This window comes from Agelaius tricolor, unplaced genomic scaffold, assembly GCF_023055355.1.
Source record: "Agelaius tricolor isolate 1412-34295 unplaced genomic scaffold, bAgeTri1.0.p SCAF_7, whole genome shotgun sequence".
Lineage (NCBI taxonomy): Eukaryota > Metazoa > Chordata > Aves > Passeriformes > Icteridae > Agelaius > Agelaius tricolor.
In genome coordinates, this window is record NW_027269267.1 from 47,096,471 (window position 1) to 47,123,268 (window position 26,798).

At 34.7% G+C, this 26,798-nt stretch overlaps 1 protein-coding gene across 6 annotated transcripts in view; it reads left to right on the forward strand.

Moving 5' to 3' along the window:
• DACH1 (dachshund family transcription factor 1) overlaps window positions 1-26,798 on the forward strand; it is a 352,403-nt gene that overhangs the window by 156,669 nt on the left and 168,936 nt on the right. For all 6 annotated transcript variants that reach the window (XM_071431094.1, XM_071431091.1, XM_071431092.1 and 3 more), the window contains exon 3: window positions 25,366-25,527. In XM_071431094.1, the coding sequence (XP_071287195.1) occupies window positions 25,366-25,527 (162 nt within the window). The remainder of the gene's footprint in view (window positions 1-25,365; window positions 25,528-26,798) is intronic.

Sequence of the window (26,798 nt, forward strand, 5' to 3'; positions counted from 1 at the left end):
GCTGAAATTAGATTGGCCTAGGGGAAGTAGAATAAGTTGTCAGGAGTGTTTTAAATGGGCAGATGCTTCTATGAAATTTCCTTTTCTCTGTATTCATTGTGCTGTCTGCTATCACAAGCACTAAGACCACACATACAGCTTGAACAATCCAGTTGCCCTTACTAAGAGGAAAGTTGATGGAGTAGCATTTCTTTCTGCATATGCATTTTTTAAAAGAATGTTTCCAGCCTTTATAGTGGGAATACAAAATTTGAGACTTGAGTTGGTGTCAGCTTGTTATTCCAATAATTTCCTTTTTTGGTTGCCTCAGATTGTTAGACCTACCTTGCTAGGAACCATGAAATCAAGGATATGATCTTAGATAAGCAATCTCTCTACTAAAAAGGATAAAGTCACTTCTATGGTTTCTTTGACAGTAAATTGAATCCTTAATACCTATGCTGTGATGCATCAATCCAGTATACAGAGATGTAGATGTAATTATTTCATTAGAGTACTGACTCTGTAATGTCACTTAAACTGGGACTTCAGATGGTGAGAAAAGCTGTTTAAAACAGTGCAAAAAATGAGAGAATTTCCCTGTAACCTTGCTTAATAAATCTATATGAAATGGGAATAAAAGAATGATGTAACTTGGGTGATTTGATAACCGAGTAACTTACTACATCACAGCAGTGCATTACTTTTGTAAGTAGCAGACTAAAAAGAAAAGGAAAAAAACCCTCAAACCGTAAATGATTTTCAGCATCCAGACAATATTCAGTGTAAATATTTGAGAAGAGAAAGGTGATTTTTTTTGTCAATCAGTCCATTTGTTTTGAAAAGTATCTCAAAAGATTCTGCTAGATTAATATTTCATTCAAGTGGAAGAAAACAGTGCTTCCTGGGAACCCAAGGACTGTGTGACAAAACAATTCTTGAAGTATTTATTTTCCTCTGTTGAAATCTCAGGTTATATTCAGGTTTTGATGTCTCAGATATACAGATGCTTAACACATTGAGGGCCTTCACACCTAGAGGTGAATGACAAAAAATGCACTTTAGCTTCTGCAAGCATCCTTTTTGTGATCTTTATGAAGTAGAATACAGATATTTTTTAAAAGTACAGCCATAAGAACATGCTTATATAAAATGTAAATGTCTTGGATTTCTCTTAAAATTTATTTCTATTATCACCCAGGCTAAAATTCTTTAGGGAAAGACTGTTAGGAGCTGACACGTATATAGAATCAAAGTTAATTAGTATTACCATTGCAGAGCATTCTTAAGTTAAATGAAAAAACCTCCCAAATGCTTGCTCACCAGGAAAAGTCTGGGCAAGGGACTGTACTATTTAGGCTATGATTCCTGCGAAGAATATGACTTTCATAGCTACATTGGTGCCAATAAATTAATGATAAATAAAAACAGTTCAGAGCTGTTCTTTACCTTGGATGGCAGGCATGCATCCTGCAGCTTTCAACTGCAGATCCAAAATCTTTTTCTTATTACAGTCTTTCCCGACCTAAGGAAAAAAAAATGATCCATATGTTCTCCCAAGGAAGAGTTCCTGGCCAGTTTTGTTTCTTGTACTGGCAACGGCCAATTACAGAACATTTTCTGTAGCTATACTAAAAAATCACTACTAGGTTGAATGTCTGTCTTGTTGAGTTTCTAATGTGTTTCTTGTTTAAAGAAAGTGGAGGCAAAGTTTTTATGGAAGTTTTATCTCTATCTTATTAGACCAAGTGCCAAAAACTCTCCAGCTTTTAGAACACAAGCACTTATGTCTGCTGAATGAAGTTAATCACTACTGAGGTCTAAAAGCAGCTGAAAGCAATTAAAAATTCTGATTTGGAAGTTCTGGTTTAAGTAAAAGCAACTTGATTTCTCCACCTTCTGTTCAATAGCTGGATACCATTTGTCCATTGTGTGTTAAAGATGATGACTTTTTTCATTAAAATTTCTTGTGGAATCTTTTTTTAGATTCTTTAATTGCTTTCTTCTCTACTCCAGGAGAAAACTCTTGATATTATTATTGTAATTATTACTCCTACTACAGTGTTTTATGATGAGTTTTGTTTTCTATTTGTTTAACGGAATCTCAGCTCAAATTACCTGTTGTGAATTTGTTTATATTAGTCAAAATAATAAGCTTGGTATTGAGACACTATATTTTCTCGAAGTATCTTGAGTTCTAAGTCACATGATCTGAGAAAACATTTACTTTTATTGTATGTGAAAAGGAATTTTAGAATTTTCTACAAATGGTCTGAAATCTCACCTTTGTGATGTATTTTGAAGTCTCCCCTGAATTCTTAATTCATCCTAATTTGAGACATTTTCCTTAATGAGTGCTGATTCCAGATTGCACAGATTTAGCCATGGCATGAATTTTGTACTATGCAAATGGTGCTTTACAAACTCACAGAATTCTGGTATTTTAATATATCATCCTTCATCCATCTCCTTTCTCAAACCCACTTCATTTAATATTCAGATTTATTTAATTAAACCTTTAATAACAAAAAGAAATTTTTCTGGAAAGAGTAACAATAAAGGAGGAATAACAGTAAATACTAACAAGATTTTCCCTGAGATTTTTTTCCCTTGCCATTAATTCCAAATATTTAATTCCCTCATCCTGTCTAGCAGACCTGGCAAGAGTTTCACAGAACTTTCTTTGGGCAATGGACTGGCACTTTGAAAGTTAAAAAGAATACAGGATTTTATGTTAGAAGTAATGATGAATCTTTTCAGAACTTTTATTTATTTTTCAGACTTTATTTTTATGAAGTAATCAAGTAAGTTAATAGATTCAGTAGGTAGCCCAGATTAAAGTAGGACATAGGCAAAACAGAAGGATATTTAGTGTAGCCCTTATATAACTTGTAATCAAGTTGGGTGAAGGTTACTGCCAATGGATTTAACTTAATTTCTGTCTCACATCTTGGACTGTTTTAATTCAGTGAAACCACAGAAACTGTATTTAGTCTGCATGTAGAAAATCCTATTTTTCTTTGTGTAAAAATTTTGTGCTAAGTGGGGATTTTTTTGTTCTACTGTGTAATTCAGAACTGTTTATATAACCTCTGAGATAACGCTGTCTTTTGGAGTTGTGTTTGAATCTGCTTCATTGCTCCTTTTAGAATTATTCATGATCTAATTGTATTTGTTCACTTTACATGGATCCATCTGTGGCCTGCTCCCAGTAAAAGCCTCCTCATTTCATCCTCAGTCATTACATGCGAACATCTCACGCATTGCTTAGCTCCAGCTCACTTTTTGTATAGCATTGTTCCTATGGTTACTTGCAGAGATTATTTCTACCAGAGTTTACTATCTGATTCTTTCACTTTTTATTTGTTGCTTTGGTATAGTTTCTGCTGCCCTGACACAGTATACGAAAATCACATTATCTTATTATCACGTTATCATTATTATGATATCCTGTCACCTAGATCTCAACAATTTTTTCAGAGATGTAAAAGATTTAGGAGCTGATTATCATAATCAATTTACTTTTGGGAAGAAGGTATTGGTTTCAGGGTGTGTGGTTTGAAGCTTCCTCATTTATTTGAATAGTTTTGATTAAATGATTAAGTTTTGGCCACTATGCTGTCTTCTAAAGAGAAGCATTCCTCTCATTTTTCAAAAGTTTGTGATTTTGAGATTCATCTGAATTCTGTCCCCTTTAAGTTTCTTCCTACTTTACACTGTTATGTTTTCACCATATCAAAAATCAAAATAAAGGTGCTCACTTAAATTTCACTTGTTGGTTTTATGCATAAAATATAGACTAGAATGAAATAGAATAGAATATTTCAGTTGGAAGAGACCTACAACAATAATATAATCCAACTGCCTGACCACTTCAGTGCTGACCAAAAATTAAATCAAGTTATGTAACTGTATTTTGGCAAGATTATTAGATTCATTTTAGACACCTTAATACTGTTGCTTTAAGCTTGACAGATTTATTACTTCTATTATTCTAGTAAATCTGGGAGGAATGCCATTAAGTAATGTTCTTTTAAAGAAAAGATGAAAAACACTAAACACTGATAGATAAATACATAGCAAACGAAAAGGGATTTCCAGTGCTGACATTGCTCATAATTTCTCCTAAAGGCCTCTTAAGTCTCTTTTGCCAAATGTCTGAATACAAGCTTGCATTCTTACCCCTTTTTTCTTCACTTCCTCCTGCTTCCTAGCAGCTTCTAGGAAAATTTTCAGATGATGTAATTGTTTTGAATTGCATTGGTTTTCTTTCATATGCACTGCGTACATCTTCAAGAAACCTCCCTCCCTGAGGCTGCTTAATGACAAATCTCTAGCTTTCTATAACTGACACAAAAAAAGGAACATTTCAATACACATATTTTGACAAATATACCTTTTTGTGCTGTCTCTGCATTTGTTTACAACAACATATCCTTGGAAAAATACTTGCTAAATGTGGAGTTAGATCTCTATCATAGCATGAAAATACTACTTTTGGTGCACAGGATCAAAAAGGGCTGTTCACAAATGCTAACCTATTTAAAGATCTATAAAGATACTTTTCATAGTTCTTTTAAAATTTTAATTCTTATGAACACTTTGCCAGTTGCTTTTTAAAATAACTTTTTTTTAAATTTCTTTCTTAATATAAGTTTACTATTTGATATAATAGAGCTGGAATTGCATAATTCTCACCAGCATGGACAGTGGGCATCTCATTGATGCTGGGGCTTTCAGAATTCCATGCTATTCCGTGCTGTTGCCATCTATTTTTTTTGGTGAAATATACTATGTAAGAGCACTTTATTTAGAGTGTGTGCTAGTGACAACAGAGTTTTCTGGGCACAGAATTAAAACAGTTTCAGCCTGACCTGACAGCCAGAAGGAGAGAAAAAGCTGGCAGATTTTCATAAATTCTTTTCAAAGTAGGAAATAGTTTCAGATATTTCTCCCTCTTTGGTCTGCCACTGCCTTTAGGAAGGAGGAATTAAGGGAATATTTACAATCTGTAAGAGACTATTTCTTGTTATCCTGGGTGCATTGCTATTATAACATGACAAAAGAGTTTTCATTCCAGAGTTAATACCTCTGTGTAGTGTATGAGTGCATGCATGTGAACGTGCTAATTCAGGTACCTCACTACTATGCTCCACTAAATGAAATAAATAGGGCCATGATCAGCACTGAGGATCATCCCTGTAGGCTTACTCAAGTGAGTGGAACTACATCATTCTGAGCGTGTTTTAGATTTTCTCTATGCTCTGATGAGTTCATATTTTCAAGTTTTTCTTGCAGCAATGAACAGCCCAGTGATGTGGTGGATTCTGTGTCACATGAAAGTGCCTGGGACGTTTGCTGCTGTCCTGTTCTGCAGCTGATTCCTACCCCTAATTCAAGAGATGGTGATAACTTTTGGGACCAATCACTAAATGTCTGGTTCAGTAGAGTTCCTACTGATACCCCAGTTACTGCTAATGTGGGCCAGATTGTGCCCGTAATCCAGCTGGAGAGCACTCAATTCTGTAGGTGCTTTGCATTTGTTAGCAATATGTACTCGGGCATTAAATCTAGATTTTGATTAGAAGGTGAATATTTATATTGTGAAATCAGTTTGCCTCTCTAATTTGATTTTAATAGGAAGTAGAACTGGGGGAAAAAAAAAAAAAAAAACCTGGCAAAATGTTTGACAGAAACAGATAGAATGTATGAGAACTAGTAGCATTCAGAGTAGATTTTTTTTTTTGTTTTGTCCATCAGGTTCTATTTTAAAAATATTCCTGTAAAAATAGAGTCCTTGGAAGAAAGAAGGAAAGAGTATTTAATCTAAATTGTTTTCTTCTTACAAAGCATGTATCATTTTGAGACTTACTTTATTTTTCTGGGTTTTTATGACTAAGGTTTTTTAGACTTTTATAAAGCAATGGTTTTAATAGAGTATAAAGTTGAGATAGTTTTGTAGTAGTTTTCTTATGAGCAGAAAATTAATTTTAAAGGAAATATGTACCTAGAAATAAAATTCCAAAACAGCAGATTGATTACATTTCCATAGAAATGGGAGGCATACAGGTAAATATCTTCACTATATTTTTACTATCTGAGAAAAGAATTAAATTTTCCCTAGCTTTAGCTGTGCAAGCAGTTAGCTATCAAGGAGGAGATTCATCTGCTAATATGTCTGAAATGTAGCTGTTGAAATCTTAACATCTCCTTTCATAGCCAGTGGAAAGTAGCAGACATCTCTAGAGAGTGATACATCTCAGTATAAAATAGGCCAACTTGAATCACCCTCTGGAAATTCCTGTGTCTCTTCATTGACTATAGGCAACCTAGATGAAGAGTTTGGTCGGAATGATTAAATTTTAGAAGGTTAATTTAAAATTAGCTGGGTGAAGCTGTCGCTGTAGGTAAATTATTTTCAAATATGTGGATGCAAAACTATGTCTGTGCATTGTCTGTTAAATGAGTCTTTGGAAATTATTGATATGTTTTAAAGTATCTGAGGAAGTTTAGTGTATTCTGGGTATAGTAATAAAAAGAAATAGGGAAATATTTATTCTTTTCATTCGCACAAGAAGTTGTGTATCACACACATGCAATTTAGCAGGCAAACAAATCATGTTTTAGCCAAGGACTGAAACTTCTGATATACCTCTGAATTCGCTGTGAATTGTGTCTGTTATTGGGCTCTGGTAGTTGTGTTCATGGCATAACATGTGCATACTTTAGTGCACTTAAAAGACTGATAAATCTCTCCAAACTGGTAAGTGCTGAATTCCATCTGCACTTCCTTACTGCAATAGTTCCTCCTTAAAAATACATCTTTAAATACCTTATTTGGTGCCATTTCTATTTGTTTCAGTGCTATAGGGGAGAATTTTAATATCAAAATTCATAATGTCCTGCAGTACTTTCAGCATGTAGAAACACTGAGAGAAAGATCAGATTTGTCTAAGCTCCCTAGTTGGTAGTAGTTTTCCACGTCTTATTTTATTTATTAGATATGGATGTAATTTTTTTATATCATTATTGCAAAGAAAATGCTGATAATTCTAATATCCATATATATATATATATATATATATACTTAAAAGCATGAACATCTAGCCTGAATAATGAACCTGGACACCTCAGTTATATTAAAAGTTTATGGTCCTTTTGTCTTTAAAGTCTTTCTTTTTCTGAGACACCAGAATAAATTTGATTGCTTATCTATTAAAGGGAGAACTTATATTAATTTTTGTATTAGTAAGGATGTACCTTATAAGCTGTAAAAACCCCTCACATACAGATGATCATTTAGACTGTAGATTGCTTTTATTTTATTTTGTCTGTGCTTTGAGTCTCTTAATCCATATTTGCCTACTGCATTTCAAAAGGGAATCAAATTGGTTTTGTGGTGCATTAATGTTTTATGCAATATTCCATAGAGAACATTAAATCAAAATAAAAGAAAAAGGTTGACCTCTAACACTTACACCCATTTCTTATGTCAAACTGGAAGATGTTGAAAGCCTTATATGGTCGTAACCCTTCTATCTAACTGTGACCCTCCTTAACATTAAGCAGGTGACTCGATTAAACATAAATCAGGCATAAAATGCCCTGCATGAGGCAGCACAGTGAATCAAGCAAATTATCAAATGGCAAAACTCGTTCTGTGCTCTGGGCAATGTAAGCTGCCAGCACTTATACATCAAAACTTCACTCAGTGTAAGATTGATTTTATTTTATTTTGTTTATTTTAATTCCCTACAGCAAGCTGTGTTAGTTGTGTAAAATGCTGTCTGCATCATTATGTTCCTAAGAAATGCTTTCCTTGTTTAGCAAAGGCCAGTTGCGATCTTAAGCGACGTAATCTATCTAAGACTAGATGTGCTGTTTTCTGTAGTGGATTCTAGTGTGGCTAATATTTTGTGCAGTACTAGCAAAACTTAAGCTTCTGTGATTGTATAGATTTTTTTTTCCTGTTTGTTTGTTTGTATACATACAGTATCAACTTTTTCTAAAATACGAGCACCAAAGGGATAGTGCTATAAAATTGAATCACCAGTAGCCATTGAAGATATTTTCCAGTTTCAGTGAAGATGCTGGGATTAAAGCGTGTAAGTCCAATCTTAAGGCGAGAATGAATTTTTATGTAAGATGATACATGTCTTCCTTTCACAGTTGCTTTTTATGCTGCCTTAAAACATGTCAAAATAATCCCCAGCAGAGGAGCCTAAAAGGAATGTCAGCTCTGTGGTTATGTAAATCGAATTGAGTGCTTTACAGCAGGTTAAGATTTTTATAACTCAGGAGTTGTTAACAGCCAGCTGGTTTGTATCTGTTTTTTATGGTTATTCTTGTCATAGGCAGCCTCCACAATTTTTAATTATATTTTATGGTATGTGTTTTCCCTCCTCTTGAATCCCACAGCCACTCTTTGCTTCAAAAGATATTTTCCACTGGGAAGAGGAGAAGCATTGCTTTGGGACTCCATCATTAGAAATACTGTTGTATAATTACCTTCTGGTAACAACAGAGGAGTGTGACTCTCCATCGCAGATCTTTAACTTGCTATGCCAGGATGGAAATCTGTAGTATTCTGCACACCCCGTTAGGCTGTGATGCCTGCAGCCCTTAACTCAGACTGTTCTGCTTTTAAGGAACTGATTTACAGTTTTTATTGCATTCACAATGCAAATTCCTCTTTGCTTCACACTTCAGGTTTGAATGCATGCTTTGTGCTTTGCAGATTTATTGTATTCTGTGCTCTGGATCACCACTCATTTTCGTAATATACATCCTCAAAAATGCCTTAGTCTTAATTTTTGTTTTGTGACCATAGTAGTGATATTGGACAAACATAATCTTTTCAATGTTTTTATAGCAGGATAATTTCAAGAGTACAGTCTGATTCCCATCTGGAGTAGAAATAATTTAACATATACTGAGCACTTTGTTGGAAAACAAAACATCATTCCTGACAGCCTGAAAAGCCAGTGCCTTTTTTTTTTTTTGTTAGACTTCGAGAAGTTATGAAATATTTAGTTCTGTATAACTGTGAAGACATCGCCAGAAACTCCATTCTTGAATGTTTTACAGCATTTCTTGAGTGTCCTCCCTCTGCCAAAGGAAACTGAGTGCCTGTTAATTGTCTTTAATGGTAGATCCTCCTATTGAAACACCTCCTCTCCTTGCAGAAGTAATGATGTAAGAGCGAGAGGCTTAAATAATTGATCACACAGAGAAAGCTGTTTGTTAGATGGTTAAAAGACTGTTAAAGCTTGTCAACCGTAAGATAACAAAAAGACTACTATGAGCCTGTTTTTTAGGTGATGTTGGGAAAATTAACACTTGTTTTTAGTTAAAGTCTAAAATAGTTACAATCTCACTTGAAAAGCCTATTTTGAATGTGCAAAGCAAATAATATATGCTTTTTTGTTGTATTCCAAGAATTGATTTGTGTAATCCAGTTTCATTATTTTAACAGACTGAAATCGATAGAAGTATTATCATCATACCTAATTTATTCAGACATTATGGCTCTATAGATCTTCTTGTATTACACAATATTATATTTAAATTTGAATGTTAAGTGTTTATTCTGACCTACTTATGCTCTAATGCCCAATGTCAGCAGCTTCTGAACTTCAAATATCTCTCTGTACTGTGTTGGTTTCATATTAATTTCTAAAGCTACACAGGGGCATACCATGTAACTTAACATAAAGATGCAGGGTAAATATTTATTATCAGAATTAGCCTATCTGGTAGGCTAATTTTTAAAAATATACAATCCAGTAGGAAATTAAAAAAAAAAAAGAACAAAACCTCTTAGTTTGCTGTAAAATAGCAAGTTTGCTGAAAATGAAGTTTGAATATTAGTAAAAATATACTGATATTTGCAAAATACATTTCTCATTTTTCTTTCAATTTCTTTTCCCCATATTCATCCATTTAATAGTTAAGAATGGAAGTGAAAATAGTAATGACAAAAAAAAAAGAAGATACTCCTTAAAATGCATGAGATAAGGTATAATTAATACAGAACAGGAACAGTATATACTAAAACTGCAAGATATATATGACATTGCTTTTAAAAAACACATTGTATAGTATATTATTTTTAAAAAGATCACCAAAAACCCCAGGAAATCTCACAGATTTTATATTTAGCAGATTAGGTACATACAAAATGTTTCATGTTTTAGGAATTAGAGGACTGCAGCCACAGTTCATGGCTTCACCTTGCCACGTACCCCAGGCAAAACTGCTGGTATTTGCCAACTGTGACCCACAAAAGTAATCATCCTTTCTTTCTTCTCTAAGGCTGTTAAGGATAGTGTGTGCTGTTTAATTATGTTTATTTGTTCAGGGTTCCAAAATATACCTACAGATGATACTCTGGAAACTAGAACTAATATATTGAATTTTAATTGCTCCTTGTAAAGGATAACATACCATAACAATTTGAAATAGAAATAGTTCTATATTGAACAAAATATGAACAAATACTGATTTAAAGCAGTATTTGAACCTTCCCTAAAGTCTGTGTTTGGCTGCCAATGAAATTCTGAGACAATGAGAAGATTCCTGCGTATTTCAATTAGGCAGTAGTATGTCAAAGAAGATACTCTTTGGGTAGCATGCAGTATGCGACCTTCTTGGAACAATTCATTTGAACAAACAAAATAACACAGTTATGACTTAGACTTTATCGCAAAGTTTTCATAGCTGTCAGATATTATACATGAAGGTATTTTAGAGGAGAAAAGTCTGTGCCGGATCCAATGTAGATGGAAAAATGCACAAACAGCTGAAGAGGCTGTTGTCCACATCAGGCTTTAATTCCTTAGTTTATGCTAGATGGACCTTTGCATGAGAATTTCCCCCAGTGTTGTTACTTCCCTGTTCAAAACAACCACTGACTTTCTCCTTCGAGTGTGTACGCTTTGGGGTTAGAAAGAAAGTTGAGAATGTGCTTCTGTGAAGTTCTCAACTCAAAATTAATGTAGCGATAAAGAATTAAACATTATTCCACTGAATCCTTGAACAGGTAACCTGATGTAATAGATCTTAAATATACACCTGTTTTTTCTTGTCTGTAAAGGATGGAAAGATTATTAGATAATCATATAGTTTCTTTTTCTTTTCAGGCCATTAAAAAAAATCTGACAGATTTATGGCACAATTAGATTTGTAGTGTATTTTTTTAATCCTTAATATCCTGTTTTTCAGAATACAACTTCCTTTACAGTCAACAAAAAAATAACTAGTCACATTTTACAAACATAAGCTAAAATCATTATATTCCTTCTGATTGTCAGAGATTTAGGAAGAGCACATTTAACACTTAAATAGCTCAGGTAACAACAGAAGGATGGAGATTTTTTTAAACTTCATTTTAATAAAGCCTTAGGTAGCTTTCATGGAATTAAAAATTTTTGACAAATCATCAGAAATTGAAAAGTGTTTGATTTTTTTTAAAAGTGCTATGCTATTGATCTTATGCCCTCCCTGCTGCAGAGTTTGAATTGACCATGTGCTAACTTGAAATTTAAGTTGGTAAAAAACTTGTATCTGTTAATTTGATGGTTTCAAGAAAAACACCACAACTAAACTAATGGGGGTATTTATTTCCTATTCTTTCTTAGTGTCTCCCAGGCTCAAAAGTTTGTGACCTTTTAAGGTGTGTGGTAAAATTGAAAGCAACGTTTCATCTTCATAGCTCCTTTGTGGATTTTTATCCATGTACACTTTGCACTGAACTGCTGCCCTCACTTCTTAGGCAAATCTACCTTAAATTTATGGACTTTGTGTGACTTTGTTAGATTTGGAACAAGGGCTGAAAACAAAATTGATGCATGCTTGAAACTTTCTTTATTTTTAGAGCTTTGTACAACTCTTGACTGATTTGTATTGATAATCCTTCTGTAGAGTAAGGAAGTGTTATCTCCATTTAATGGGTAAAGGAATAAAATTAAAATGTAGATGACATCTGATGCTTTCTGGAAATCTCAGAATTAAAACTCAAGGGCCTCTAATTTTTTTTTCTGATGGTATTTTTAACTAAAAGGGTGAACAAAGCAATTCACGTATTATTCAGTCTCTTCAGCTTCTTCTTGCTACCACCTAAGGATTTCCATAGAAGGTATGCTTGGCACTTGTGGTTAAGCACAGGTCTTGTAGGTGTGGGGTTATGATCTTTTTGGATCTAATTTGCTACTAACTGAAGATAAATTCTAAGAAAATGACAAACAGGAGACTCAGGCCATCAGCAGTCTAACCAAGCAACCAACCTAAGGGCATTTCTAAAGCTGCCAAAATAACTGTTCATATAATCTGTCAAAAAGAACAATCCTACTCTTGGATAAAATATCTTCCATAATTTTTATCTGGGCATTTTATATGAACATATAGGATGAGAAAAAGAAAGTTAATACAGGGTGAAGTGCTCTGTATTAATGGCATTCTGCAGATAGAATTCCTTCTGTAAATACTTGTGTGAAACACTCTGTTAGTGGAGGACTGATTTGCGGAGGGACAGCAGAAAGATAGGTGCTTTGAAATGGACTAAAGTTTTTTTTTTTTTTTTTTTTTTGCTTTTGGGTTTTTTTTTTTGTTTATATGGTAGCTTAAAGTAAAAATGTTCATTAAAATATTTCTTTTATTAAAAACTCTTAAGATTAAGGTGAACTGATGCTGCAATTGGATGTAAAAAATATTTGATCGTCTTGAAAAAATTGATATTTCATAGAATGAGAAAACGGTTTGTGTTGAAGCAGACCTTAGAGATCATCTAGTTTCAACCCCTCTGTTATGGGCAGGGACACCTTCCACTAGACCAGGTTGCTCAGAGCCCCATGCATCCTGGCCCCGAACACTTCTTGGGATGGGGCATCCACAGCTTCTCTGGGCAATCTGTTCCATCACCCTCACAGTTTAAAATTTCTTCCTAATACCTAATTTAAATGTACCCTCTTTAGCCTAATGCCATTAACTTCTGTTCTATCATTACATGCCCATGTAAAAAGTCCCTCTCCAGCTTTCTTGTAACCCCTTTAGTTACTGGAAGGTGCTGTGAGATCTCCCTGGAGTCTTCTCCAGGCTGAATAACTCTCCAACTCTCCAACTTTCTCAGCCTGTCTTCACAGGAGAATGCTCCAGCCCTCTGATTGTCTTCATGGCCCCTTTCTAGAGTCAGTCCAGCAGGTCCAGTGTCCTGCTTATGTTGTAGGCCCCAGCTGAGCACAGTGCTTCATCTGGGGTCCCATGAGAGCCCAGCAGGAGGGGGGAACGACTTCCTTCAATCTGCTGGCCATGCTTCATTTGATGCAACCCAGGATGCAATTGGATTTCTGGCAATCTGTTAGTTTGGTGAGGAGTGTCAACTATTCATTCAGCAGATTGGAAATATGAATCCATCCAAAATTCCTGTATATCATCAACATTGTAGGAGGCAATCTTTTTTCCATGCACTGAAGCCATTTTATAACTAATTTTGTATTTCATGCTCTTTGATATGAGGAATATCAATCACTTATGCTTGAATAGTAGCAGTTTCCAGTGAAAGCAGAACATTTACTAATATTCATGGAAGTTTTCCCACAATGTAAGCTTTCTTAGGAAAAACCATGAGAATGGAAAAAGCTATTTGTAAATATTTTTCTTCAAAAACATGGTCAATTGAGACAACACTATACTGCTTCCTTTGAAATGTGTTAGCTGTAGTTGAGAAGGGCAGGATGTCAACAGCAAAGAAAGAAAAATTTAAATACAACTGCATTTACACACAGAGATTTGATCATGGTACTACGTGGTGCATATATGAATGTCTCTGTAGATGATGTGCCATCCTTGTTAAATATTGTTACTGGAAGGACAGAATTGTGTTGATTCATCTTCCTTTATTGCATGAAACCTCACTACACACACACACACACACACATATATATATAGATATACACACACACATGTAGATATGGTTAGTATGTAGCTTAGATGAAATACAATCCTCCTGGGCCTGTTATTGCCATAGAAAATCTGTTTCAATAGATGGAGGAATTACTCTTTTTCAAGTCTGGCAAAGAAATATAGCATGTGACCAATGCAACCAATTAGAGAACTGAGCAAACAAAGAGAATTCTAGAAATGTCTCGTAAACTTCTTAAGGCACTGGCAGAAAAAAAAAATCTCCTTAATGTTATGGGCTGTTAGTACATTACAGAATTAAATCTAACAATAGATCTGCATCCTTTCAAAAGTAGTTCCTGTGTTTTAGCATGTCTTAAGTAGTGATTCAATTGTAAAGAAACTCAGCAATTTAATGTAAGAAATTGCATCAAATCCAGTAACTTTCATTTCTGTAAATGTTATGCATACCTTAGACGTTTTCAGAGCTAATTTATTCTTCATTTTGGGAAATATCCATCAGTTCTTTGGGCTATACAGTGACAAATATTGATTATAATCAATGTTTTATATTTGCAATCTTATTAGTTATCTGTATGTTTTCCAAAGTGACTGCAAGTCAACATTAGTGTCAAATTGCTAGAATGATGTTCTGATTTCTAAGATAAAGTAACAGTAGTGATCCTGTTCCATGTTTTTCTAAAATTATTTATGCTATAAATTTTAGTCTAGAAGTCATTATACTGAAGACCAGTAATATCTAGAAAATACAAAACAAATACATTTACACTATATGGGCTATGTATTTTTTTTGTTGAAAAATAAATTCATTTGGAATGTTGATCCTTTCATTGTTATGTATCGAGGTTGCATCTTGTAGTTGATTAAAGTTAGATTACTTGTAGTTGGGATAAAAATAATGAGTTATTATCCAGATACTAATTAAATTTTTGTCAGTTATTTCTATTACTCACCCTCTGCTAAATGTGCAGTCCGTCTTGACAATCTGAATGTCAGATAAGTCAAAAACTTGGAATTTAGCAATGATCAGAAAGAAGGTCATAACCTAGAGAGAGGAGAAATTAGAAAGCACACATCCCATTTTGCACTTGTGCGAGTGTTGAGAAGGTGGAGAAAAGTGATTTCCAGTAACAGATTTGTGAAAATCCAAATCTGTTGATATACTGTTCATTAAAGGATGAAAAAAATATAATTAAATTATCTGCAGCAAATTATAAGATAGTTCTCCCCACAAAATGTGGAAGCTGTGAAATACCTTGTCATCATATTTTGTCTTTTTGTGGGCATTACTAAGTTGAGAGGATCACGTTAACATAAAGCTTTTTATTTCATAAATTATTTCTGGCAATGGCCACATCATGAGGATTGCTCAGATTTCTCCCAATGAGAATGTTTGGGCTCTTTTATGGTTGCTTATTTAATGATTGTTGAATGTTTATTCACTATGTGTTAGACAGTGGTACCAATCAGTTGTTGACTTCAAAGAATATGCCTTTTAGAAACAATACATATGATCATGCATGTAAATCTGAATTTACAAATGTCTACAGGTCATCATAATATAGAACTGCAATTATACCAATATGGTAGGAACTGTAGAAAAGCTACTGCATGTTTCTTTTTGTATTACAATCAAGTACAGTAATAATGTATCCATTGTTAATACCACACTTCCTTTTAATATCAGTAGCAGTCTTCAGGTGTTTACTTTTTGTGTAGCAGACAATTCTGAGTTACAAAATGAAAGTATTTTGTTGAATGAAGTTCAGTATTCACTGAACACTCTGAATGTGAGAGAACTCCCTTGATTTGGGGTGATAATTTGGCCTAGGAATAAAAAAAAAAAAAATGGAATTATTACGTTTGGGAAAAACCACCAAGATCATCAAGTCCAAATTTTGACAAACAACACCATACACTAAAGTGTATCAAAAAGTGCAATATCTACTCACTTTTTGAACACTTCCAGGCATGGTGACTCCACCATTTGCCTGGAGAGCCTGTCCCAATGCTTAACCACTCTTTAGTGAGTAAATTTGTCCTAATATGCGTGCTTTGATGAAGTGCTGGGACACAACACAAGTGCACATTGTGCCCCTGTTGTGCCATAGTTAGTATTGGAAAGAGGTATTTTCTCTTCAAATTTGACATGCTACCCAAAGACATTAATCGAATGCCTTGGTCAGCACCCAGCGTGCTACCTGTGGGATTTAGTGTTCTGTTACCTCATGCAACAAGTAGAGCATAAAGGTGAGAAAGGACTGTCTGTGACAATTGACTGCCTTTTCATCTGAAAAAAGGACTACACAGTGTTACCTGTGAGTCATTATCACAGCTACTTTGTACAGTATCGCAGTTCTGCATCACAGTACAAACTCTGCTATCACTGTGCTGTAACAGTACATTTAGCCCCATGCCTTGCCTCTGGCACAGAGTAATGCATAATGGATCTGACGAAACTTAAAAAAGAAAAGAAAAAGAGAAAAAAAAAGAGCCCCAAAGCCACAGTGCAGCTCTTGAAGTTACAACACTTCTAGTGAATAAAAGAGTGAAGAAAGAGAGAGGACTCTCCTGACCCTTACAGGTGAATTCTTTACATTCAGAAATGTGATAATTCTCTTACTCAACTTGCTGTGTTAAAACAAGGGTACATATGTCTTGAAATAACCAGTGGATTTCTGGGACTTTTTCCCACAGTTTTATTGACTTCTGTCTTTCTAATGCTTGGCACAACCTGCTTTGCACACTGCAAGTAGAGAGAGATAATCAGAAAACAGTTATAGAATTTGTTAACGTATATTGTATTATAAAAGTTTCTTTTTAGGGGCAAAAGGATTCAAAACAATCTCTACTTTAAAAGCTAAATATGACAAAACAGGATCAAAATTGTTCTTTAAAGAGTTTTTAGGTTTTTTTAATATGTGTAATATATTTTAACTCTATTAAAGAATAAACCAATGGAAACCTTATTTAAAGTATCTTGAAATAGTAGTTTATATTTTAGACATTTGCTGAAGGTCTACTGCTCTAATCAGCAGCTATGATATTTCATCTTAGCTAGAGCCCTGAATTTCTTGCCTTCTCTTTCCATGACTAGGAATAATGCTGTTTTCACTTCCTGAGGTTGACAGGAGCCTGAAATAAGTCTGTAGCTGACTATTCTTGTGCACCAGAAGTGAGAATCAAATCTTTCTTTCTTTGGGCAAATGTGTTGCTTGAGGACCAAATCCATGAAGCCTTTGATAACACATCACCTAAATATTAGTGGGCTGTTTCTTCAGTGTGTGGACTCAGTGCAGAGAACAGGTCCCTCTGGGAACACATCCATTCCACCAGAAGGCTATCAAAGCTAAAATTATACCATTGTGGTCCACAGCTAAAATCTAATTTTATTCTGATCTTGTTCTGGTGCCACAAATACTTATACACATGGATAAGTTAAATTTCACTCACACGATTAGGCACGTGGACTACAGTGGGTCTGTGGGAAAGAATTTGGCAGTTCTGTTTGCAAGGCTGAGTTTGGAGGTTGTAGGGAAACACTTCCACGGGGCCATCAGACTGCCTCAGCAGTGTTTAGATATTAGTTTAATCAAAGAACTGTGTGCCATTACCCCAGGATCTGTGTCAAGCTGTGGATTAGGTTTATAAAAAAAAACTACAAAAGCTCCTGCTGGTTGAAAGATTATGAGTATTTAGCTACATTACTGCTGTTGCAGACACGAACACATCTTTTCAGTATTTTTGAACTATAGCACTGTTACAATTAGTTGTGTCCATCTAGTTATAAATTAGACTTAAGTTAAAGGCTAAGGTTTTTTTAAATACTACTGGTCTTATTGTTTTTGACTGTATAACATCAACTGTAATACACTTCTCTAAGCTGGTCCCAAAGAGTATGTCAATAAAAGACATTGTATTTAGTAAAATCTAAGAACATTAAATGAAGAAAATTCACAGAGCACCAATAACCACTAGTAACTGTCATTATGTTAAACCTTTTAATTTCTCCTAACAGCAAGAATAGTATTGTGAGAACATGAGATAATACACATGAAAAGAAGAAAAGAGCTTCTATTTGTAAAAAGTGCAGGGAAGTTGTTCCCATAATAAGTCATTCTCTTAAAGAAGAGCAATTATTGCAGTCTAGCAATGCAAATGTAAAACAGAAAGTCTTTCAGGAACCAACCATCATTGTTAGCATAATATATTGTCAGTACATATATGTTTTGCTTTCCCACATATCTTTTTTTTTGGGAACTGCATGGTTTTTGGTTAAAGAGATTGTGGATCAGGATTTGGCACTTAAGGAAAAGTATTTTTTATATTGTTCAAAGCTGACCTCTGCTTTTAAAAGGCTTGATCTGCACTTTTTCATCTGTTTAGAAGCATACATTTTTGGTTAAGAAATTGAAGACAATCTCTTTGTCTTTTTCCTAAGCTAGGAAGGTTGAGATAAAAAAGAATGCCTGCTTTAAAAGTCACACATGGCTGTAATTTAAGATTTTTTTTAACCTCATTGTCCATAACAGTTGAAAGAAACCTTCAATGAAAGTTTATTAACTAGGCCAGTGCCTGAGGCAATAAAGGTTCATTTATTACCAGTTTCTTGGCTGTTTTTCTTCTTCTATTTTTCCGTTAAACTCATAGCGTAAGATAATACTTCACAAAATTAAACCTTTGACCTTCTGTGGAGTTAAGTCGCCTTTGATTAGATAAAGTAACAATTTATGGTCCAGCATGAGGTTGCGCATGAAATGAATAATGCAACAGACTGAATGAGAACTGAGAATCTATTGCTTTTGAAAAGATGACTGTTGTTTAAGAAAGAATGTTCTCTCTTAATTGTATTGTATTGTGGCTGTGTGCATTCCAGTAGGATTTTAAATTGTTGCTGAAAACTGCAGTATAGCCAGGCAGTTATGCAACATGCATTGTTTAATTCTGTCACAATTGCACCAAGCCAATAATAAATTCACAGATTACAAAGCCCCATGAAGCTGTAGCAGTTAGTAATTTGTTGTGATATTTGAAATGCACTTTGTGATTTCACTTTTTACTCTTCAGTACAAAGGAATACGTCCACTAGAAAGAATAACTTGACAAAATGTAAGTCGGTCAATTCCATAAATGGCAAATATTAGTGATAAAATACTTCCATTTGCACATTTTTGAAGCATTGTTCAACTTGCTAGTAGATCTATTTTAAAAAATGCAGTGTTAATAAAACAGAAGGACACTACTGCTTTCCACATCAATGTTTATTTCTGCATCAATGTTATTAATTGTGGAGGGCACATGTTAATGAGAAAGATTTTTAGGTTCAAGCCTTGCTGTGGAAATTTACCTCTTTTGCTTGTTTATCTTAAATGCTATACCCAGGCCTCAAAATTCATATTACAAGTTAGGAGTAGTTACAGGAAAAAGGTCTGATTAGACTGATGAACAACAGATGGTTTGAGCTTCACATATACTGGTTTTCTCCCAGTGCAAGACTGTCAGCTTCAGTTTAGTTGCACCAGTCTAAACCATGGACGATTTTTTTTCTAAGTACTCCTTCTTTAGCAGTATTTGAAGTCCAGTTGTTTTTTGGGTTTTTTTTCATTAAAATGATACCTTTAATAATAGGCCTTTAAGAGATACTAAAAAAAATTATCTAGATGAGCAGTTTATGCTGAACCACTCTAGTTGATCAGGAAAATATAGCTATGGGGACCACACAAGGATTTTTTTGATTATCTGAAAATAACATGTAATGAAATTTTTAGGATATACCAAGCTTGTTATGTTGGATCAATCCAGACAGCTTAGCAAAAATAAGGTTTCTGGATAACTCCGAGATTCTGTGCATACATTAAACATAAAGAATTCTTTTAGCGAAACTCAGTATATTTTAGCGGAACATTATGGTGAAGTTCTCCTTTCTGCAATCCAGTCTATGTAATCAGACCTCTGTCCTCCTGCAGATTGCTTTCCCCTTCTTGTTTTATGTATCACACTATATAAAACACCCATTAGATCAGAGACTAAGGTTAGGATCCTATTTCATTTGAAATAACTAGGCAGCAGCATAATAAGCTACCAAAAATTTGTACCTGAACTGCTGAAACCCGTGAAACCAGTGCAATAACCTACAGTGGTCGGGGTCAGGTCCTAGGAGGTAACCCTGCTTTTCTTTCTGAGGGAGATTTTTTGCAGATTTTAGTAGGAATTTTGCCAAAGTAAGAACCACAATATGAAATCTGGTATTAAATCAAGAAAGGGCTTGCATTTTTTTCAAGTCAGTACCATTGAAATAAACTCCAAGCAAAAGGATTAAGCATTAATTTGAAATATTGAAAGGAGTTCTTGCAGAATTGAGATGAGATTTGGAACTCCTCCCATGCAATGAGTAAAGCGTTTCTGCAGAATGAACTTTCCAGCAAATAAATTAAATTAAATGTAACACACTGCTGACAGTTGTATTTTGGTTTTCTGCCTGTTCTGTGATGACAAAGGTAAAGTTTCTTGAAAATGTTGTAGAAGTCCTAAAGAAGGAGCTTATGTAAATACACGTTACTGAATTTTGTAAGTAGCCATAAATATATGTATATAGACATATATAAAATAAAATATAATAGAAGCTAATAGTTGCATCAAGGAAATATTTGGAATTACTATTAGGAATTGTTATTGTTCTTAGGCATAATTATGTGAAGGAAGTTAAAAGTGAATTAAGATCAATTAAATAATTCTGTAATTTGTCCCAGGATGAAGTTTAGGGATGCAATTAAAAAATGTGTGTTTTGAGACATATTCAAGTCTGAAAAAGTTCCACTCACAGGTCCTTTTCTATTTTGCTTCACAAATAGGATGTGTTGTAAGCTGTTCACCCCATCAAAACTGAAAGTTTTAAGAGCTTTCTCTTAAGGCAGGCAGGCAATACTATTTGTTGGAAGGCAGAAACCCTGGATGTGATTTAGTGCCCACCAGTAATTCGTATACATTTCGAAAACCTGTCATGATATATGACAGCTCTCTTGGGGACTTTGCTTTTAGAACAGAATTGTTTTCTGAAGATGCTGTGGTTTTTTTGTCATTGTTTTCTGTTTCATTCACTCATTTTTCAGTGTTAGAGACCACACATACTGGGCATACTTCTGGTCTCATTCTCACCCATGAAATTCTAACTTCAGTAGAGTTGCACGGGTGTAAATTAGACCAGGACTTGGCAGGGGAAAGCTTATGATTATATTTGGCAGAGACAGCAGGCTGCAACTTTATTAACATAATTAACAGCTACAAACACACCCAACAGGCCAAAGTAATCTAGTGACAGAAGAGAGAAGGTCTTAGTAGGAAAGGATCCTTTGCGCTCTCTTTTGGTGTTCTGCTTCTTGTTCCTGAGTTCCTGCTAAGGCTTGGCGAGCATTCAATTGAGCTGTAATTCAAATTCATACGGCTCCTGCAAGACACCTTGAACAGACTTTTGCTGATGAGTCTATAGGAACTGTCAGCAATACGGAGATTACTTCAGAAGCGTGATGGTTGAATCGAACTTTACTTTCTGATGTTTTGCCTTTTGAATTAAATTGTTGGACAAGATTAATTGCACGCAGTAAGAGATTTAAATGAATGGCTTTATAAAGCATTAAAGTTCTAAGTATGTCACATGGGAAAAAAGCTGTAAGGTTTAAATGAATAAATGTATTTAATGCATAAAATGTCTAGGCTAATTTTTTAATTCCTTTACAAACATATTGAAAAACCATACTTTATTCATCCATCTTAGTTATATTGCTGTGGTTGTGGTAATTTAATATTCCTGCTCTTTGCTAATCTTCTGGTTCAACAGAAGTAAACAATAGGTTTCATAAATTAAAAATACGCTCCTCAGAACATGCTTCTAAAGATAAAAAACAAGGCTGTAAACATTTATGACTGAAACAAACTAGATTGTTCAAATACTGCCATGATGTATCATGTATATCAATATGGCACTGATATCAGTTAGAATGCAAACAAGGTTTTAAATGATGTGCCCCTTCATTTCAGCTGGAGAATCCGCTTTACACCATCTGCCTATCAGATGGTTAGGAACCAGGACTGCGTATTAATGCCACATGTTCGATTTTCATTCCTCTTGTAATGGTTAGATTCATATTGCTAATAGCTGTGCATGAGCACTGTCGATGAAATTTGTGTGACGATGGAGTGATGAGATATTTATAAAGCTGCCTGTCTCACTGCATAATCAGCAGGAAGAATGCCAGACATAAACAACTTATCAATTTCAGAATATTAATGACAACTACCATTGCCTTTAATCCACTGAATATTTTGGCCTGAATACTTTTTAACTGTTCAAATAAATATTTGTAAAGAACAAAAAATACCTACGTGGCTATTTGGTGTGGTCCTTATTTCTTTCATTTCAGTTGACTTTGTAGGTTACATTTAGTTATCTCATTTTTGAAGGCAACATTTCTGTAGTGTAGAGAAGTGTGCACCTTGGAAATTCCTTGGCTACTTATTGTAAGAGTAAATTGATGTTAAATAATGTTTACATCAAACAGCTTTTTCAAATAATAAATTTTTTTAAATCCCAGTTACTTCCCTGTGTATGCACCCATACTGGGACATTAAAACTTAGTATTTTAAAATATAAATATAGATACATAGTGGTGTATTAACTTCTGCTTATAATATATTTGCCTGCCTATACTAGTGAGTTAAGAAAGATAAGTTGGGCCCTATGCAGAAGTTCTGGTACACCACAGTGCACCAGTGATTATAAAGCAAGTGGCTCTGATAACTGGCTTTGGGCCTCCCTTGCCACTTGCTCAGGGGATAGGAAAAAGCAGCAGTAAAGGAGAAACTGTGCTGTAGACTGGAATTGCTGTAAGGACCACCATTAAGCTAGAGTTCTGAGCATTATTCCTTCCATTTCCCTCCTTACTTGCACCAGTGCTTACACACATTTCAGATTTGTATGGTTTCCATTAATTGCTGTATGGCAAACTAATCATTTCAGTCACTTCTGTGATTGTAAGAGAAGGAATGAAATTATTAGTTTAATTCCTACTGTTTAAAATTATCATTTTTTTGCCACAAGCATTATCTTGCAAAAATCTTACTACAGAACTAAGCAATTTGTATTTTAGTTTCTCAGTTCCCATCCAAAGAGCATACTCTTTTTTTGCAAATTTTGTAGCAAAAGAGGATTTTTATTTCAGGGATTCTGCATCCAGGTTATTATTCCAATGAAAGAAAATAATTGCAGGTGGTGTCACAAGTCCTTTGTCCAGCATCTCTTTCATATGTAATTTATCCCAGCACTTGGAAGCACTTTAAAACTGCTGGTGTAAAACTGTAGTTGCAACCAAAAATTTGAGGCCTGCTGTTGTAGTCATTGAATATAATGTACCAGGATATTCCTCCAAATAATTGTTCTTTTAAAATGCTAGGTTTAGCTTTTCAGGGATGTATACATATATTAAAAAAGGAAGTATAGGTTATTGTGTTGTTTAATGAGCACCGGATGCAAACCAAAGTTCAGAGGTGCACCATCCCTTTTTCTGTGGCCAAATTTAGGGACTGTAACCAAATTTGTATAATGTATGGCTTCATATCCTTCCTCTAAGGTAAAAATATAATTGGATGTGATCCATGTTATTGTCAATATCTTTTTAAGATCAGAACTTGCACAATTTATGATAGTAGCAGAAGCTAAAATAAAAATAAATCCTCATATTTATTCATCTTCTCATTTATTTTTGGCTTTTGGTACATCTACCTGAAACAGCACTTTTGTAAAGAATATTGATCTGTAATTATCACTTGGTCAGTAATTCTCATTACACTTGGAGGTGTTAGAAGTCAGTCTGTGAGGAGGGTCGGGAGGCTGGAACTGTTTGCTAATCTTTATGTGGTCTTGCAAAACAATAAGGGAAAACAACCTTCAGTCAAGCAACAATATATTCAAAGGCACCTCTTATGCCACCTCATAGATTTCCTGATGTCTGCTCACCTTCTGCTTTTTCCCTGCTGGAATTTGCCTTCTGTCCCTCCCCATCGCTAGCCAAAAACATGGCAAAAGTGAACTTGTTTTCCATGTAAGGAGTCAAAGGAGACAACAAAGGACCCTGGGAAGCGATGGTGCTAGCAATATTTACCTCAGTGGCCTGGGATTATTTGCTTATTTGGTCTTTCCTGCTAAATTGCACTCTTCCTATGCTAGACAGCAGCCTTAGAATAGTAAATTGTGGCGTTAGTTCCTCTTGAGATCCATAGGACACTTCACACCTCTCAGAGTAGCTGAAAATCAGACAAACAGGCACCTTCAAACTAATTACATGGAGTTTTTCAAGCCTTCTCCACATTCAGGGCAAGAATCTTGATTCAAAATGACTGAGGGTCTGTTCTCTTCATGTGGCATCACAGGCTGAGGGCTGAGAGTGCATCAATGCATTAAACTTACCTGCTTTGTTGTCTTCTCTTTTGTTCTTAGATTTAGTTCTCTATCATTTCCATCTCTGCCCCCTGCATCAGTTGTGGGGGGGAGACAGCTCTTGTGAAGTTTTGACACTGTCTTCTCTCTGCTGCCACCCAGGCTGGGGCAGAGGGATCTGGGTGGGCAGCAGCAGGGCTTGGGGACCACAGGAGAATTACCCTGCCTCAGGGAAGAGGGCAAACACTGATGCTTGTGACTTTGATTAAAGGCTGTGTCTAATTTTGAGTTTTGAAGGCAACTGGAGAACTGGACCAGTTCTCTAGTTGCTCTTGACAAAGAGAAATTTTTCTGGGTTTGTAGAACATTCTTGTAAATGGCTGGATGGCAGAAACTTGGTTTGGTAGGAAGAGCACTTGAATTGCCTGTAGGTGATTTTGGGATTGGTATTAAGTGGGTAATACTTCCTCTCCTCGTTGATAAATACTTTAATGCCTTACAGTCTGAGGAGAGCAGAATAATGTTCTGCATTATTTTTTTCTAGAAATGCTTCCTAGAAAAACTACATCTCCTTGCTATTATGTATTAAATGAGAAATGCCTGACTTCTATAATCTGTTACTCAGAAATTATAGACCTGTTATTTCTGTTTTCTTTAGCATTACTAAAAATAAAGATCTGATGGGAATTTTTTTCTAAGTATGGTTATTCACCTATTCATAGTCAGACAGGACACCATTTTGAAGCTAAATTAGATTTTTGACTGCATCTATTTGTAGCTGCATCTAGTTGTGATTTTATTATGAATGCACTTACTGGACACCAAGTTAAAGTTTGGATGAATGTATAGGAGTAATTATCTAAATACAGTGTGAAACATTTTACTTGAAAAAGTTGATAGTTTTCAAAGCCAATAAGAGGAATAAAACTCTGCAGTGCTCTCTGTTCTTGTAACAAGCATGCAAGAATAATAACAGTCCCTACAATAATGGAGACTCATAGAATAATGAATATTAAATTTTTTTTTATACTTCTTTGCAGGTCTGACAGCAGCAGCTGCAGCAGCAGCAGCTGCCACCAATGCTGCCATAGCAGAAGCAATGAAAGTGAAAAAAATCAAATTGGAAGCTATGTCCAACTATCATGCAAATAATAACCAGCATGGAGCAGACTCTGAAAATGGAGATCTGAATTCAAGTGTTGGTAAGTTTCAGACATAGCATTGTTATATGTCCATAATACTGAGATATTTTATTAAAATGGTAATCTTTCTGAACTTCCTTCTGAAGCTTTGATTTGGTGTAAAAAGTTGCATATTTGTTTTCCTTTTCTTAATGTTTTCAGTTTTATTTTGTACCTGACCTTTACACACCATTCAGTGTTGCTGTTACTATTACAAAAACATTCTTTTCTTCACAGGCTACTTTTGCAGACTCCAGTTAATATTTTCCATGAAAGAAAGTGGTTTGATTGCTTAGAGTTCATTTTTCAAAGTACAGGTGGAGTGACAGATGATGGTGTCAAAGTGAAATTTAACAATGTCTCCTGCTCAGTGTGCTGGGTATTGACTTTAGGTAATTCAGAACACAAGCTTGAAAGCAAAATATTTCATACTTTCATGTGCCCTGTGACAAAAGGAAAACATACATACACAATAAATTCTGCCATGCTCTGCAGTTCGTATCATATTTTATTTTAATAAACACGTTCTTAAAATGTAGTTAACATTTTTTTCCATTTCTTAAGCAGCCATCAGCAACTCTTGTTCTTTTTCAAAAAAGAATTGTTTCAATATACTTTATTCATTTGTTTGGACAATTTGTTTTGCTAAAGCATACTTCAAAGCTAGGATAACTTTTGTTGTTGTTGATTAAATCTTTAATCATCTGTGTGTGTCTGCTGTAAAATGTTTTGTTATGCCATTTCATTGTATTGGATCCTTTTATCATGTTGCGACAGTATTAACTCAGCAACAGAAATTCAATGACAAGAGGTACATTCAGAAGACTGGGTGTATACTGGAATCAAATGGCCTCAGATAGGCTTTGGCTTTTTGTTTTTATTTTGGCCCTTTGTCCAGATTTTTTTTTTTTTTTTAGCTTTTCATCTTCTAAATACATTTGGAATTAATCTGAGAGGGTATGCACTAGCCTTAACATAAATAAATACATGTTTGAGGACAGTGTTTCTGTACAGTTCAGTAGGCATCAGTAGGGTATTATTTAGAAATAATATGAATTGCAGTTCAAAGTACAGGATCACTTGGGTACATACTACTGTAAATAGCAACAATATGTGTGCATTACTGCACAAGGAAATTATATGATTGGTTTTGTTTTTCTTTTAAATAAAGGCTTAAAAAATACCTCTATGATGGTGAAGAAAATAGTCTTAAATTACTGAGATACCAACATATGCAGTTACTCTAATACAAGTGTAAAGATTGTTCTCTTGGAGAAAAAACAAGAGAGGGT